General features: G+C 52.8%; 1 protein-coding gene across 1 annotated transcript; it reads left to right on the plus strand.

Annotated features, from left to right (window-relative positions):
• The first annotated feature begins 7,389 nt into the window (after positions 1-7,389).
• PROP1 (PROP paired-like homeobox 1) lies at positions 7,390-15,988 on the plus strand. Its single transcript, XM_002721316.6, has 3 exons — positions 7,390-7,915; positions 8,826-9,055; positions 9,698-15,988. Exons 1-3 carry the CDS (start codon positions 7,801-7,803, stop codon positions 10,034-10,036), a joined length of 684 nt encoding a protein of 227 aa, XP_002721362.3. The 5' UTR covers positions 7,390-7,800; the 3' UTR covers positions 10,037-15,988.
• The last annotated feature ends 215 nt before the right edge of the window (positions 15,989-16,203 follow it).

The raw sequence follows: 16,203 nt of genomic DNA on the forward strand, positions 1-16,203 counted from the left end.
CCATCTCCTGGACAGCCTCCCACCAAGGGAGCGTTCTTACTACCCCACGGGCTCACTATGGGGAAGGATGGAGATGACTGTGTACACAGCACACAACAGGCACCTCTTAGAGCTAAGCTGGCAATAACATCAGCAACAGCTCTGAGAGGCCAGGGTCACCCAGCTGCGAGTGACAATCCTCATGTGAGCTGACCAGGAGGATAGCAACACCCACTCTCACCTCTGCCCCAAACCCAACCACCTCTGCCAAATGCACCTCTTTCCTCAAAAAGCAACTCCAGTCGGTCACGAGGAATGCCAGTGTCCTGCACCTGCTCCAGAACATGAGTGGGTGCACAGTGATGGTGACATCATGGAATTCTCCCAGCTGGTCATAATGGCACCCTCCCCAGTCAGCAGGGCCTAGAGTCTGGGTCCCAGCCCCTAGGGGTGGCTGCCATGGTCTCTCCAGAGCCCATTTGAGGAGGGCAGGTGGGGCTGTGGCAGGAGTGCTGTGGGCCCAAGGGTACCAGCGCTGTCTGTCAGCTGTGGACCAAGGTCCTATGTCCGTGGTGCCCTCTGCCTCCTGCCCTTCCTCTTCTCCTCCCCTGCAGTTCTATTTTGTGATGGCTTCTTAAGCCTGTCCTACTGAATTAGTTATCCAGTGAGACCCCAGGTGCCTCCCTGTCGCTCCCCCTCTTCACGGAGGAACGACCCTAGACCCTGCGCTGTTCTTTTGTCTGCTCGGCCCTCCCCGGGTTTGCTGCTGGTTCTTCCCGGGTTGGCTACCGACCCTTCCACCTCTGTGGAAGGGCGGTTCCCCCTGCCACTTTCCCCACTTCCGCGGGGGAGCGGCACACCACCGGCCGGCTCTCTCGGGGGCTGCTCAGGTGTTCCTTCAGATAGATGTTCCTGGTGCATGTTGTCTCTCTCCTCCTTTATAGTCCTCTTCCACCAATCCCAACTCTGCTACCCACACGCTGAGTATGCTGCTCTCCTCCAATCAGGAGCAGGTCCTGCTGTTTATTGGTTGAACTGGAGGCAGCTGTGTAGAAGCTGTTTCCTCCTCTCCCAGCGCCATATTGTGGGAGAGCAGATGCATGGAATAAGTCTTAATTCGAGTAACAGTCTAGTCTGAGTTGCTCCCCACACCTCCCCCAGTTTTCTGAGGCCTCCCACTCTGTGCCCAGCATGCAGTGACTGGACACTGGGACTCAGATGGGTGCAACCTGCTGCCCCACCACAGACTTCACCCACACTGCCAGCAGCCCCAGGAGGTCTCCCAGCCCTGTCCTCTTCTGCTCTTTCCTGGTGCTGCTGGGGACATCAAGGAAGGGGCCTGCTGATTGGGACAAGCTGGCAATGCAGAGACTGCTTGTGGGACGTACAGGGACCCTGTCCTGGAGGCACTCAAGGGGTTAGGGGACCAACGACTGTGATGTCTCAGTACCTGACAGGCTGAGAATGATGACGTGGTCAGCAACAGTGGCCCAGGAGCAGGCACAGGCTCCAGGGGTGCCACTCGAGGGCAACACCAAGCCTCAAGGTCACGACCAGCAGCTCCACCTCCCCAGCTCCTGAGCCGATCATGCTGACCTCTGGCTCTTGCAGAGGTGGTGGAACTCAGCAATTTGGGGTTGCTCAGCAGCCTTGTGGGATCCAGATCCTGAGTGAGTTCCAGCTCTTTCCCACTCTTTCCTCCACCTCGGAGCCTGGGCATTGTTCCCTTGCAGCATGTGTGTGTGTGTGTGTGTGTGTGTGTGTGCCTGTGCCTATGTGTGCATGTTCCCTGCTCCATCATGATGCACACAGGCCCTGTCACTGTCACCCCCCAAGGCGTGGCCAGCATTGCAGTGGCAGCAAGTTCTCCCCAGTTCCCCACATCCTGTTCTCGGGGAGCAAACAGAAGGAGGGCCGAGGGCACAGTGGTGGAGAAGCTCACCTCGCTGAGTGGACACAGGTAGTGTGTTGGGGCAGGGCGTTCCCAGCAGGGCAGCAGAACACACAGCTGCTGGAGCCCATGTCCTCCTCATAGTAGCAGCCAGGAGGCTCCAGACACCAGACCCTGCCCAGTGTCACATGGCAGCATGCTGGCCCAGTCCTGCTGACCATACCTGGGGTGGATGAAGCCTAGGAGAGAGGCAGGTGGACATGCCATGGGACATCACTCCTGTCCCCATGAGTGTCAGATGGGGCCTCTCTCATCTGTCATCTCCGCCTCTGCCATTTGCCCTGGCCATTGGGGTGGATGGAGAAGGGGCTTGGGACACACCTGTGGCTGTAGCTCCTTTCGTCCCGCCTGGGGGCCCCTGCCTTGTCCTCTGGTCCCTTGCTCTGTGCCAGGTGACCATCCATGTTGTCCTGTGCTGCACAGGTTCAGGATGGCTGATGGGGCGGTGGCCTCAGAGTGGACACACAGAATGACTGCCCCCTCTGCCTGTGAGCCAGGCTCACGGGGTGGGAGGGATTGGGCAGCAGCTCCCCACCAGGACAGCCCAGAAGCTTTTGGAGGAGTAGCTCTGCCATGGGGTGCGTTCTCTTTCACGTTTGGTTGCTGTGTGCCCCTTCTGCACCCCATGGCGGGGGGACCTGGAGCCTCAGTGGGGCCTGCACAGGGTGGGCTGCGAGCCTGTGTTTCCTCAGAAGCTGATCTGTTGTCCCTGCCTAGACAGAGGCCTCAGGCCCGGCTGGGCTCAGGCAGGAGTGGAGTCACCCGGGCAGGTGAACATGGAGTATTTGTGTTGACTCACAGCTCTAGCAGGGGTGGGAAAGCCAGGAAGACTGGAAAGGATCTAGGGGAGTAGGGGGAGCAGCCCCCAGCCTTGGGCTGAGAAGGGCCCCAGAAGCACCCTCCCCAGCTGAGATCCAGGCCAGGGTGCTGGACTCTGGAAATCTGCCTGTGCCAGGAGGGAGGGTGTGGCTAGCAGAGTGCTGCAGAAGGCAGATGGTGTGGAGAAGCTGCATCTCCTGCTCAGCACAAGGGGGAGCAGAGACAGCGCTCAGTGCCACTCCTGAGCAGGGGCCTGCATTGGACTGGACCTGAGTGACTGGAGCTGGCCAGGGACACAGGTCTCCAGGGCCCTCAACAGAGAGAGCAGGGTGTGGCCTGGGGTGTAGGGCCCAGATTGGGTCCTTGAGCTTGGCCTCTCATCTCCCCCCCATGCCTTGGTAGGCCTGATCACGGGGAGCCAAGAATGAGGGGGCAGAATAGCTCCCGGGGAAGGAACAGGTTGAGGGTAGCATCAGGGGTGGACACTGAGGGATGTGGGAGTCAGGGATGGCTCTTGGGAAGGGCCTCCCTGTAAGAGGACCGGTCATACACTGACTTAGATGGGTTTGGAGTGGGAGGTTTAGGGTGGACCTGAGGAGACAGGAGGCAGCAGGAGAAGACACTAAGCAGGACGCTGGTGCTAGGTTAGGCCTGGGGCAAAGCGGCCTTGAGGTAGGGTCAGTAGGGGTTCCTGGGGGGTGACCAGGGCAGGAAGAATGGAGTGAGGGGGCTCCAGGGATTTCACCGGAGTAGGAGCCATTCCCCCACACTACATCTTTTTGTGACCAGAGTGTCCTGTAGGTCAGGTCTGTGAGGTCAGGGTGTCTCTGGGTAAAGATGTTGAGTGGTTGTCAATGGTAACATGCCCTTGGCAAGATTAGAGCCTGCTGCAGGTTCTGAGTGAGCAGGAGTCTATATTCTGCCAGACCAGCCATCTTTGTAAAGGCCCGGATTCTAGAATCTGAGCATGGCCTTGGGTCTGAGCGCCTTAGAGGACCATGGAGTCCTAGGGAGCTGAAGCTACTGAGGTCAGAGATCCTTGGAGGGCCATTTGTCCAGACACTGATCACACCCTTTGTGCCTCAGGGACTCATGGATCTGACAGGGCGTTAGAGTGCCCTGGGGACTGTGGTAACAGTGCTGATAATAAAGTCTGCATCTACTGTGTGCTTGCTATGTCTGAGCCACCACCCTCAGGGCTTCTATTAACGATTCTTTTAAAAAATATATATTTATTTTATTTATTTGAAAGGCAGAGTTAGAGAGAGAGGCAGAGACAGAGATGGGTTCTCTCTCCAAATGGCCACAATTGCTGAGGCTGGGCCAGGCCAAAGCCAGGAGCCAAGAACTCCATCTGGGCCTCCCATGTAGGTGGCAGGGGTCCAAGGATTTGGACCATCTTCTACCACTTTCCCAAGCCATTAGCAGAGAGCTGGATCAGAAGAGGAGCAGTCTGGACTTGAACTGGCGCTCTGATATAGAATCCAGCATTGCAGGAGGCAGTTTTAACCTGCTGTGTCACAATGCCAGCCGTTCTATTAACTCTTCATCATTATGACTTCTCGGGGTAGGTTCAGCCAGTCCTCATTATTCATGGATTCTGTAGCTGCACACTTTCCTCCTCATCAAAATGTATTTGCAATCCCCAAATATCCTGTTTCTAACAGCCTTTGCCAGGTCTGTGGGCACTTGCATGTGCAGAGCAGTGGAACGCTGAGGGGCCACATTCCCGGTCCACCCCATGGGTCTTTTGCCTCCAGTTTGGTGCCATGGTTCCCATGTGTCTGTGCTTTTGTTTGGTATTTTACCCCAGGGCATAATGCCTAATTGTCACCTAGTGTGCATTAGAGCAAGAAGGGGAGGAAGTGTGTAATGGAGAAATTTCTCACCTTAGACTAGCTTTGGTTAGACATGAGTTCCAATGCTATTGGTCCTGAATTCAGGTTTAATCCATCAGTGATATGTAGGTATGTTCAATATTGTTGCTTCAAATAGAATCTGGTACATCCAGAAATATACTCAATGCAAGGTTATGTATCAATGGGAAGACAAAAATGTCCCCACCAGACGCTACTTTCCCTAGCAGCAATAGCTCAGTATTCATGAATCCAGTTTTTGTGGTGATACCTTAAATAAGGCACCTTAAATCCAGTCTTTGTTAATTGTCTTTACCTTAAATAAATACAATTAACTAAATAAAGGCAATTAAATATGTTTTTAAAAATATTTATGTATTTATTTGTTAGAGAAGTGTACACACACACACACGTAGTGTGTGGGGGGAGTGAGAGAGAGAGAGCTCTCATCCACTGATTGAGTCTGCAAATGCCTCCAGTGGCCAGGATTGAGATGGTCTGAAGCTGGGCATCAGGAACATAGTCCAGGTCTCCCCAGTGAGTGGGTGACAGGGACCGAAGTACTTGAGACATCAGCAGTGCCTCCCAGGGTCTGCATTAGCAAGAGGCTGGAATCAGGTGCGCCAAGCCGGGACTTGAATCCAGGTACTCTGATGTGGAATGAGGATCCGAATTATGATTGCCAGATGACAAAGACAGGACAGAGTGATATTGAGCAATGAGCCCCACCTCTCATAATCAGTAAGTGGTATAGCCATGACTTGAACCCATGACTGCCCACTACACTACCCTGTCTCTCGTAGGGTGAGACAGTGCTGGGTACCAGGTCTACTTGAAGGTCAGGGTTGGGGAGTGGGAAGATCAGAGGCTTCTGAAAGCCCCAGTCTCCTGAGAGCCTGTGGAACTCTGAGACATCAAGTGAGACTTGTAGTGTCTCAGTCTTTGGGGACAAAGGTGGTGGGTCGGAGTCCTTTTGTAATAAAAGGGGGTGGCTGTCCTGGATGGATGGTCTGAGTTCTCTTGCAGGGTTAGGGTATCCCAAAGCAACAGGATGTACAAAGACTCAGGATTCACCTGTGGTCCAAGTTGACGGTCTTGCTTGGTCCGGGCTGCCATGGAGTCCAAGGTGCCTGGGGAGGGCACAGCATACCCAGGGATAGAGAGAAGAGTTAGGGCTGGGGGCAGTACTTCTCAGCTCTGGACTGCTTGTGTCCCCTACCCCAAATCCTTACATTGAAGTCCTTGTCCCTGTTGTGATAATATTTGGCAGTGGGGGCCTTTGGAAGTTAATCAGGTTCCAATGGTCATGAAGGTAAGGCTCCTGTGGTGAGATCAGTGTCCTTATAAGAAGAGCAAGGGCACCAGAGCTGGCTCTCTCACCAGTCTGCGGTGCTTCATCATGGCGGCCTCAACACAGACAGGTGCACAGGGTTCTCCTCCTGGGGATCTTGTTACAGTGCAGATCCTACCACACAGGGTGGAGCTGGGGCCTGAGACTCTCATTGCTAAGGAGCTCCCACTGGGTGCTGCTGCTGCTCCATGACCCTTATGGTAAGAATCAAGCTCCCTGTCTTGAATTGGCAGGTGCTTTTTTTTTTTTTTTTTTTTAAAGATTTATTTATTTGTTTGAAAGGCTGAATTACAGAGAGAGGAAGAGATAGAGCTTCCATCCCTGGTTCAACCCCGCAGTGGTCACAGTGGCTGGAGCTAGGTTGGTCTGAAGCCATGAGCCAGCGGCTCTTTCTGGGTTTCCCACAGAGTGCAGGGGCCCAAGCACTTGGGCCATCCTCCACTTTCTCAGGCACATCAGCTGGGAGCTGAATTGGAAGTAGAGCAGCCAGGACTCAAAGCAGTGCCCATATAAGATGCTGGATTTGCAGGGGGTGGCTTTATCTACCAGGCCAAACGCTGGCCCCAGCAGGTGCTTTTAAAGGGTATATGTGCAGGCAGGATTAGTATGATCTTGGAGATCAGATTGTCCTGAGGGGTCAGTGTGTCCTGAGAGGTCTGACCTTGATGGAGGCGGGGGTAGGGGTAGAATGTTCTGGGGATCAGTGTGTTCTAAAGTGTCAGTGGTCCTGGGGTATCAGGTAGTCCTCAAAGGACCAGGTGTCCTAGGTGGTGCCAGGACTGAGGGACCTCTAGACACAGAGTGCTGTAGCGGCCAGGTTCTCTTCACTGCTCAGGGATTCTGAGTGTGGCAGAGTTTCCTTGAAGTACCTGAGTGCAGGAATCCTGAATCTGCCGTGGGGGTGGGGAGGATGCACCCGGAACTCAGATGCTTTTAAGGGTCAGGTTTTCCGGACATTAGGGGTCCCTGGAAGGCCACAGTGTCTTGGGGGTGCTGAATCCAGGAGTGGCAATCAGACGGTGCTGAGGAGACTCATCCTGCCCGTTGGTTTCAGGTTGTCCTGAGGGGGCGTGGCTGGTGAGCTCTGCAATATCAGGGTGTCCTGGAGGGGGGCCGGCATGCACTTGTGACTTTTCACTTTTTAATTTCCTGGAAACAGGTCCCTTGGGTATCAAGTACCTGCTGAGATGCCAAGGCAGGCGCTGTCCTGGCCCCTACCTGCCCCCCTCCTACCCTTCCCACCGTGGGGTTCTGAGCAGGGCTCTTGGGAGGAATGCGTTTTCCCCTCCTGGCCCTGCCTGCTCCCAGGAGGGGATTTAACAAGACAAAAGAATCTGGTCCCCTGGGAACAGGAGCCCTTGGCCCCCAGCCCTGGACCCTCGACAGAACACCTTCCCTCATCCGGCTTGTGATCCGCCCCTGAGCAAGGGGCCTCGGTGTCGGTGTCCAGGCAGCGATTGGATGGGTTCAGGGGCCAGGAGGGGGTCATTCTCCAAGACACAGGGAGAAAGGAGAGGTGTGGGAAGGCAGGCAGCCGACCGGAAAGGGGGAGCCGTGTCCTGGTGGAGAGAAGGTACAGGGAGAGCAGTGGAGACACAAAGAGAGAGATAGGTGACGTCAAGGCAGAGGACAAGAACAACCTCCAGTGAAGGAATGAGGAGTTAGGAAAAAATTAGAGTCCAGGAGAGACAGTGACAGAGACAGATTCCCACTAGAGCTACAGAGACAGAGAAACTGAGAGAACCAGAGACAGAGACCTGGGGAGAGATCGCAGCCTAAGAGGAGAACAGGGTAACAGCGAAAGCCTGACCAAGAATCTAGATCAAGGGTCGCAGGGGGCTGGCATGGAAGAAGCCCCAGGCAGGAGCCAGCCGGCCAAGCTCAGGAAGGGGCGTCCTTGCAGCAGTGTGTTGCCGCAGAGCGGCCCAGCGGCAGGGACCCTCATCTCCGCCGTGGCCGGTAAGTGGGTCCGGGGCTGGCCTTGGTCCTCGCGAGGAGTTAGCGAGGAGGTACTGGCATGCGGCTCGGTGCCCAGGCTCCTGCGGGGCAGTGGTTCAGTGAGCAAGATTGAGAGGGAAACTCAAAGCAGAATGGCGGCGTTAGAGGACTGTGGGACCTCGGGCTGCCTACCCGGGGAAGTGTGACACCTTGGCTTGACCGAGGCTGGGGCCGGGGTGAGGACACAGTGGACACTGGGGCGGGTGCAGAGGCAGAGCTGAAACCTGCCCCAGGGTGCCGCTTCTCGGAGGGAGGCAGTGAGCTCCATGGGGCCTCAGCTCTGCTCCCCACAGCAATGGGTGCCTCCGCCCCAGGCTCTCTGAGCCTGCCTTCCAATTGCTCCCTGTCCCCTGGTGTTCTTCCCCAGCTGCTCTCAGACTAATTAGTATGGGGCTTAGTGAGCCTGTAGGGAGGAGCAGTGGCAGGGCTTTCCCACGGGCTCAGGTTCCGGCAGTCTGGTGGCTGGGCCAGGGCAGGGGCAGGGGAGGCGACAACAGTCCTGGGGTTGGGGGTGTGGGGGTGTTTGTGAGCAGTGAAGGAGGGGGATGCCCCAGCTTCCCTGGTGAGAGCATCAGAGGCGTGAGTTGCAGGTGATCCGTGGAGCAGGGAGGGAGCCAGCAAGGCAGGCTGTGCTTCTTTATGGTGTGCACCGTGGGCGGGGGTCTTAGAGCCGACCCTGTGTGGAGAGCACAGCCAGGTTTGGGGACTCTGAGGGGAGGCAGAGACAGAGGCTGAGCTGGTTGCAGGGACAGTGGCAGGAGAGCTAAGGCGGGTCTGGTAGGGGGCACTGAGCAGACCCCAGGGACCAGCACCAATGGCCAGCAGGAACGAGCTGTCCACTGGGAAGCCACAGTTCCCTCTCTTCTTTCAGACCTGAGCCCGCAGCCCTGCAGGAGGCTGTCTGGTGTAGGAGTGGGGAGACCCAGGCCCTCCCCGCAAGGACAGAGGGCTCGCCCGCATTCCCGGCGCCGCCACCGCACCACCTTCAACCCAGCCCAGCTGGCACAGCTGGAGTCAGCCTTCGGGAGGAACCAGTACCCTGACATCTGGGCCCGAGAGAGTCTCGCCCGGGACACAGGCCTCAGTGAGGCCAGAATCCAGGTGATGCCGTGGGATCCTGCTCCCCTGGGGGAAGGAATGCAGGCTGGGGGCTGCCTGGGGGCACTGTCTCAAGGCATTACATCCCTGACTTACACATTCAGCAGAACAGAAGCCTCACCCAACAGGGCGTACAACCGTGAATCTCACTTGAGTTTAACCCTCACTCTAACCTAACTTGAATTTCAGTGCCTACCACCATTAATTGGGACAGGAATTAAACAGAAAAGCAATCCTTGCAACTCCGCCAGCCCAATGCCCCATTCAATCCTAACCAGAGTTAATTCACCTTAAGCATAAACGCTACCCTGGATCTAAAGCATAGGGGAAGATTCCTATTATCTGGGAAAGGGGAGAAATTGTCCTCGTGGCACATTTGTGATCCCTTTCTTGTTGGAAGTTAACAGTCCTAACTCACCCAAGGTTGTAGAAATCGGGAGAATCCAGACACAGGTTGGGGGACAAGGGTCTGTGTTTGGCTTTGCCGGTGGACCTGGCTCAGCCACACCCTCTACAAGAGCTTTGCTTCCTCTTGGAGCTGCGGGAGAAGCTGACTGTCCTAGCACCTCCTGTTGTCGGAGGAAAGGCTCGGAGTGTCATGTCCTTGGGACAGGACTCTGATGTAGCTGTCCTCCCCCTCCTCAGGTCTGGTTCCAGAACCGCAGAGCTAAGCAGCGGAAGCAAGAGCGCTCACTGCTGCAGCCACTGGCCCACCTGTCTCCTGCCACCTTTTCAGGCTTCCTGCCCGAGTCCTCTGCGTATCCCTACCCTTATACCACACCACCTCCACCCGTGACCTGCTTTCCTCACCCCTACAACCACACCCTTCCCCCCCAGCCCCCCACAGGGGGCTCTTTTGCTCTTCCGCACCAGTCTGAGGACTGGTGTTCCACTTTGCATCCCCCCCCTGCAGGCCATCTGCCCTGTCCCCCACCCCCACCCATGCTCCCTCTCAGCCTTGACGCACCCAAGCCCTGGAACTAAGGACTACCGAGTACCCCAGCCTGTGGCCTTTGTGAAACACAGAGAACGGCGGGTGGCCTCTTTCTCTTCCCAGGGAGAAAGAGGAGCACGGTGAGGGGCAGCTCAGTGACTGAACATTTACACATGGGAGCTCCTAAGGACAGTGAGCTGCCGGAAGATAAGGAGGTGGCTGGCGGAAGGGTGGTGTTAATGAGCTGATGGTTGCCACTGCTAGGGGATGACGGGAGACTGAACGCAAGGGCTTGCCTTCGTTGAGATGTGGACTGAAGATCCCATTCCAGCTCTGCTTGGTAGGTTTCAACAAGGCTTTTGATTTAAAGGCAACCCACATGAGGGCACCTCAAAAATTCATGGACAATGGAGTTAAAAGATATGTTTATTTTGTTGCAAAATTTTTTGAAATCATGTATATATGAGGAATCTTCAAAAAGATCATGAAAAGATCATGAAAATGTGTATTATGAAAAAAATGCATGGGTTTCAGGGTTTGTAGATTTTTTTGAACCAAAACAAACATGTTTTAATGCCATTTTCCATGACCGTTTTGAAGTACCCTCCATATACTCCCGCCCCGACACATGCCACTACCACAATCACTCATTAACTTGGATCCGTTCCGTCCTAGAAACAGATCTTGAGTCTTTTCCTTTCCTTTGCTGTCCAGCAGGCACTTTGCTTTTCCTGGCCTCATGGTTCCCTTAGCTCCAGTCTTTCCCACTTCCATCAGGCCTCTGCAAATTTGAACATCAATGGGTGGCTTGCCAGTTTTATAAAAAATCCACAGGGTATGGGGGGTGGGTGGGTGTAGAGTGTAGCAGTAACAATGCTGCTTGGGGTGACTGCATCCCATATCAAAGTGCCTGGGTTTGAGTCCCACCTCTGCTCCTGATTCTGGCCTCTCATCCTGAAAGGCGGATGGTGATGGTTCAAGTACTTGAGCCCTTGCCACCCATGTGGGAGATCCGGATTGAGTTCTGGGTTACTGGCTTCAGTCTGGCCAAGCACCAGCTGTTGTCAATATTTGGAGAATGAGACAGTGGATAGGGGATCTCTCTCTGTCTCACTGTCCCTGTGTCTCTGCCTCTCAAATAAAATTAACATAAGTAAGTAAAATTTTTAAAAAACTCCTTAAAATAATCTGCTCAGCTTGGCCTGTAGGAGCCATCAACATTGGCCTCAACCTGACTTTTAAGCACGCTGCCCTTTTAATCACGTATGATTGCTAATGAAGAAGCCATTCGATTAGGGCCAAGTTTTGCAGGAGTTAACTAAGGTTCATAAGAGGTCATTGCCAGGACAGGGGCTGCCAAGAAGCACATTAGTCTGAGTCCTCCCCAAGGAAACATGGCATAGCCCAGCTGGTGCTGCCCTTTTATACTCGATTGTTTATAATGTACTCATTTAATTCATAATTCACTTTTTATAGGTAGACCAGTTATCCTTTTTGGTAAATCCATAGAGGAACTAAGTAAACAGCCTTCTGGTGATGGATACTTGTGTTATTTAACATGACTTATAAAAAAGACTAGAGTAAACATGCCTGTAGTACACATTTGTTCTTCTGTCTGTTTCTCTTCTTGAGCCACATGGCCTTCCAGAAAGATTACACAAACAGGGCTGACACTGTGGGTGGCATAGTGAGTCAAGCCACTGCTTGCAATGCCAACGACTCCAGCTTGAGTCTGGCCTGCTCCACTTCCAAATCAGTTTTGTGCTAAAGCACCTGGGAAAACAGTGGAAAGATAGCCCAGGGCCAGAGCTGTGGCATAGTGGGTAACACCGTTGCCTGTGGTGCTGGAATCCCATATGGGCGCTGGTTCGTGACCCAGCTGCTCCACTTCCTGTCCAACTCTCTGCTATGGGCTGGGAAGGCAGTAGAAGATGGCCCAAGTCCTTGGGTCCCTGTACCCGCATGGGAAGACCGGGAGGATGCTCCTGGCTTCAGATCAGCAAAGCTCCAGCTGTTGCGGCCAATTGGGGAATGAACCAGCTGATGGAAGACCTCTCTCTCTCTCTCTCTGCCTTTCCTTCTCGCTCTGTGTAACTCTGATTTTCAAATAAATAAATTAATATTTTAAAAAAAGACAGCCTGAGTCCTTGGACCCCTGCATCCATGTGGGAGACTGTCGCTCCCCGTCTTCATGGAGGAACGACACTAAACCCTGCCTAGGCTTCATATCCGAGTCACGGCACCATTATGTCGCTCCCCCTCTTCACGGAGGAACGACACAGGACCCTGCGCTGTTCTTTCGTCTGCTCGGCCTCCCCGGGTTTGCTGCTGGTTCTTCCCGGGTTGGCTACTGACCCTTCCACCTCCGTGGAGGGGCGGTTCCCCCTGCCACTTTCCCCACTTCCGCGGGGGAGCGGCACACCGCCGGCCGGCTCTCTCGGGGGCTGCTCAGGTGTTCCTCATAGATGTTCCTGGTGCATGTTGTCTCTCTCCTCCTTTATAGTCCTCTTCTGCCAATCCCAACTCTGCTACCCACACGCCGAGTACGCTGCTCTCCTCCAATCAGGAGTAAGTCCTACAGTTTATTGGTTGAACTGGAGGCAGCTGTGTAGAAGCTGTTTCTCCCTTCTCAGCGCCATATTGTGGGAGAGCAGATGCATAGAATAAGTCTTAATTCCAGTAACTTAGTCTAGTCCGAGTTGCTCCCCACAGATCCCCCTTTCTTTTTATTTTTTGGCGTTGATATGCGCCTGTCTTCGGTGCCCCGCGGCACACACTCTGCTCTGCTTGCTAGAGTTGCCCACAGGTGCTTACAAGTCCTATCAATCAGGCAAACCGAATCCGGGTCCTCTCTTCGCCATGTTGTGAGGAGGTTTTTAGGCACTGATGCGTGCCTGTGTTCGGTGCCCTGCAGCACATGCTCTACTCTGCTAGAACTGCTTGCAGGTGCTTACAAACCCTATCAGGCAAACCGAATCCAAGCCCTCTCATTGCCGTCTTATGGGGAGACTTATTGATGTTAATTCGTGCCTGTCTTCGGTGACCTGCGGCGCATAAGCTGCTAGCCGCCCGCAGGTGCTCACCACCTCCCTAATCAGGCAGACCGAATCCAAGCTCTCTTATTGCCGTGTTGTGGGGAGGCCTTATTTTTCTGTTTCTCTATCTCCGGGCATTCCTATTTCTCCTATTTTACTTCTATCTACCAGCATTCCTATTTCTCTCATTTTACTTCTAAACTTCTGTTTCTCTCATCTGCGCGGCTTCCCGGCACCCGCCCTGCGGCGGGCTCCCAGCTCTGCGCGGCTCGGCTTCGCGCTCTGCGGTCTCCACGCCCTTTGCGCCCGCACCACGGCCTCACGCCAGCCCCACGTTCCCTATCTATTCACGCCCCATGCTCTCTGCACGCGGCGGCTTCCGTGAGTCACACAGCGTAGCTTACGTCTCCGCCACTAGCATTCAATCCAAGTTCCCCGGACTAACCTGGCGAATTCCAACCTGGCGGCCCACGTCTCTGCCTCTGGTTCCAGATTTTCGCCTTTTGCTCCCCGGGCTGACTTGAAGAATTCCAAGGTGGCTTACGTCTCCGCCTCGGCCTGCACTCGCGGCTTCATCCTCCCTAACATTTTTCTCTACCCGGTATGTTTCCCTAAGTTTTCTTCCAACAATATTCCTCTCATTTCTCCTGGCTTCTCCCCACAGTCCGTATCCGAGTCCAAGCCTCCTCCAGGTTTCACTTTCGCTTTCAATCTCCTAGCTTCCCCGCCATAGTCCGCATCCGAGTCTATGAAAGCTTTCACTTTCGCTTTCAATCCTAACTTCTTTCCCACAGTCCATATCCGAGTCTATGCCTAGGCTTTCAATAGCTTCTTCCGGCACCTTTTCCGTCCAGCTTTCCCCTAGGCTCTTTGCTAGTCTCTCTCTCCGGTATTTTCCACTTCTTCCCTCCTAGGTTTCCTATCCGAGTCACGGCACCATTATGTCGCTCCCCGTCTTCATGGAGGAACGACACTAAACCCTGCCTAGGCTTCATATCCGAGTCACGGCACCATTATGTCGCTCCCCCTCTTCACGGAGGAACGACACAGGACCCTGCGCTGTTCTTTCGTCTGCTCGGCCTCCCCGGGTTTGCTGCTGGTTCTTCCCGGGTTGGCTACTGACCCTTCCACCTCCGTGGAGGGGCGGTTCCCCCTGCCACTTTCCCCACTTCCGCGGGGGAGCGGCACACCGCCGGCCGGCTCTCTCGGGGGCTGCTCAGGTGTTCCTCATAGATGTTCCTGGTGCATGTTGTCTCTCTCCTCCTTTATAGTCCTCTTCTGCCAATCCCAACTCTGCTACCCACACGCCGAGTACGCTGCTCTCCTCCAATCAGGAGTAAGTCCTACAGTTTATTGGTTGAACTGGAGGCAGCTGTGTAGAAGCTGTTTCTCCCTTCTCAGCGCCATATTGTGGGAGAGCAGATGCATAGAATAAGTCTTAATTCCAGTAACTTAGTCTAGTCCGAGTTGCTCCCCACAGGAGACCTGGAAGAAGCTCCTGGCTCTGGTCTGGTCCAGCCCTGGCCATTGCAGACATTTGGAAAGTGAACTAGCAGATGGAAGCTCTCTCTCTCTCTTTCTCTCTCTGTAGCTCTGCCTTTCAAATAAATAAATTAATTAAATAAATCTTTAAAAAAAAACAGATGGCATGTCTGGGCAATCCATATCTACAGATTCAACCCAACTACAGATCAAAAATACTGGAAGAAAAATTCTGCGTGTAATAAATATGTACAGTCATTTTGTGTTATTATTCTCTAAGCAATAGGGTTTATCAACTGCTTACATATTATTCCCATTGTACTGGGTGTTAGAAGTAACCTAGAGATGATGTGAAGTACAAGAGAGGATTGTGTGGGTGATACGCAAACACCGTACTACTTTATATGGAGTTGAGCATCCGTGGATTTGAGTATCTGGGGAGGGGGGCCTGGAACGAATCCCCTGTGGATACCACGGTCCACTCTACTCATCCGCATTTCATGGAAAGTTCCTGAATGCTGATTTCAGCACATCTTGTTGACCTTGACTATTGCAGACGATTTGCTGAGAGCAATGACTCCTTGTTGCTTGTCTTTAAATTTCATTAATTGCTAGTGAGAGAGAGAGAGAAGAGTTTCATGGTTATTGACAATTTACATTTTTTTTTCTTTTTAGCATTGTCTCTGAGTTATTTGTTTATTGATATAGTCATCTTTTCTTGGTCTTGAGAGCTTTGTGTATCAGGGACATGAATACCCGTGACTATATTTTTCACAGTTATTTTTCAAGCCATCCTCATTGAGGGTTTCCTGAGGGAATTAAGCCCTACTTTGTTAGGCACCTATTGTATGTAATGAGTTGTCTGCCTTTGTAATCATCCAGAATGGTCCCAGTTGTATAGAAATGGCAGCACTAAAAAATGAGTGACTCCACTGATTTTCTGTGTTTTGTGGGTCAGGGAAGGATGCCCAGGTGACAGATCTTCCCTGGCTTCATCCATGCTTTCTTCATTATTTACATCCAAATGTTATGCCTTGAACTATCTTCATTTCATTTCATAAAATGAATTTTGTCATTGCCTCTCAGCGAACGAGGTGTTCCAGTATCATGTATGTAACAGTCTAACTTGGCCCCATTAATTTGTAAAGTTGTGCTTTTTCATATACTAAGATCTGCCATGTTTCTGGGTCAGTTGCTGACTCCTAATTCTTTTTCATGAATAGTCTCTCTGTTCTACAGCCAGTATCGTCACATTTTATTAGGTGAAAATGTAAGATTATTGATATCTTTGAAATGAGTCTGACCCAAACACAAGGGTATCTTGTCTAAAAATGTTCTTGTCTAGAAGGGAAGTCCTTGCCCTTTAAAAAAAAATCTAAATAGGAGTTCCATAAAATGTAAGTCAGGGACATACTTTGTGATGAGTCAACTACAAAAATTTATATCACAAAATCCTCTCTTTAAGAAGGAAGCATTTTCAGGAAGAACAGCCAATGAAACATGTCATTGGATAAAGGTTTTGAATAAAAGTTTATTTTAAAATTCTAAAATGCCTGCACACTGACTTTTATATTGTGTATGTGTGAGAGCACTTTCAAAAAATGTTTGCTTTTCAAAAATAAAGGGGCGGGGCATGGTGGTTAAGAAACCACTAGAGACAGTCACATCCCACAGCAGAGTCCTGCTTTCTGCTAACGCTC

The sequence above is a fragment of the Oryctolagus cuniculus genome, chromosome 6, assembly GCF_051225735.1.
Source record: "Oryctolagus cuniculus isolate XC-2025 breed Fujian yellow rabbit chromosome 6, ASM5122573v1, whole genome shotgun sequence".
In the NCBI taxonomy this organism is placed as follows: domain Eukaryota; kingdom Metazoa; phylum Chordata; class Mammalia; order Lagomorpha; family Leporidae; genus Oryctolagus; species Oryctolagus cuniculus.